Source organism: Cyprinodon variegatus, unplaced genomic scaffold, assembly GCF_000732505.1.
Source record: "Cyprinodon variegatus isolate N-32 unplaced genomic scaffold, C_variegatus-1.0 Scaffold510, whole genome shotgun sequence".
Taxonomy (NCBI): domain Eukaryota; kingdom Metazoa; phylum Chordata; class Actinopteri; order Cyprinodontiformes; family Cyprinodontidae; genus Cyprinodon; species Cyprinodon variegatus.
In genome coordinates this window covers 156036-156766 of record NW_015150963.1, presented here as the reverse complement: position 1 = coordinate 156766, position 731 = coordinate 156036, and the positions used below count along the sequence as shown (strand labels likewise).

At 45.1% G+C, this 731-nt stretch overlaps 2 protein-coding genes across 2 annotated transcripts in view; both read left to right on the top strand.

The window, feature by feature from the left end:
* LOC107094879 (oocyte zinc finger protein XlCOF6-like) overlaps nucleotides 1-336 on the top strand; it is a 14149-nt gene extending 13813 nt beyond the window's left edge. Inside the window, exon 5 of the mRNA XM_015390759.1 lies at nucleotides 33-336. The gene's annotated coding sequence lies outside the window, so the exon portion shown is untranslated. The remainder of the gene's footprint in view (nucleotides 1-32) is intronic.
* LOC107094865 (zinc finger protein 845-like) overlaps nucleotides 27-731 on the top strand; it is a 22722-nt gene continuing 22017 nt past the window's right edge. The window contains exon 1 of the mRNA XM_015390737.1: nucleotides 27-342. Coding sequence (XP_015246223.1) covers nucleotides 27-342 — 316 coding nt within the window. The remainder of the gene's footprint in view (nucleotides 343-731) is intronic.

Below are 731 nucleotides of genomic sequence, written 5' to 3'. Positions count from 1 at the left end.
TATGTATCATTTTTTTCCCATCCTCCATGCAGGAAGATTTAATGGACTTCCTGACTGAGGAGGCATCCAGAAAGATCAGCAGCGTTTTCTCCCAGCTCTCCTTGTTGCTGCTCAATGAAAACTCTGCCCTGAAGGCGCGGCTGGAGCAGGTGGAGGCTGAGCTGAGGAGCGTGTCTGAAAGTTTGGAAAATGCCAGGCTGTGGAGGGAGAACGTGCTGAACGGCTGCCCTGTGCTGTTTGAGCAGAGCGGCCTGATCTTCACCCTGAAGCCACTCGGGAGGCTAAACAGGAAGACGGACGACGCCTCGCTGGGGGGCGTAGATCCTGCTGCAGAAGCGGAAGGTCAGTTTTGATAAGAATAAAGTTCCACACATTTCGCATTTCCTGTTTTCAATCTGATTGCATTTTTTTTATTATCGCTGAAACTTTGCTTCTTCTTTTTTTTCTAACTTAACTTTCAGACCATGCAGAGAGGATGGAACGGATGCCTTCACCCCGTCCTGCTGAACACGGTCAGGTTATTCTGAAATGGTTAATAGGAAAATAGCTTACAGTCATGTTAAAAAAGTGCAACTGCTTTTATTATCCTGGGTTTCACATATCAGCGTCTGGTAACCTGAGTTGGTCTTTACCAGTTTAGGAAATTATTTATATCAAACCTTTTGAGTAAGAAAAACACAAAGTAGTCCTCATTGTTGTGGAGAATTTTCCTTCCACTAAACTTTCCAGCA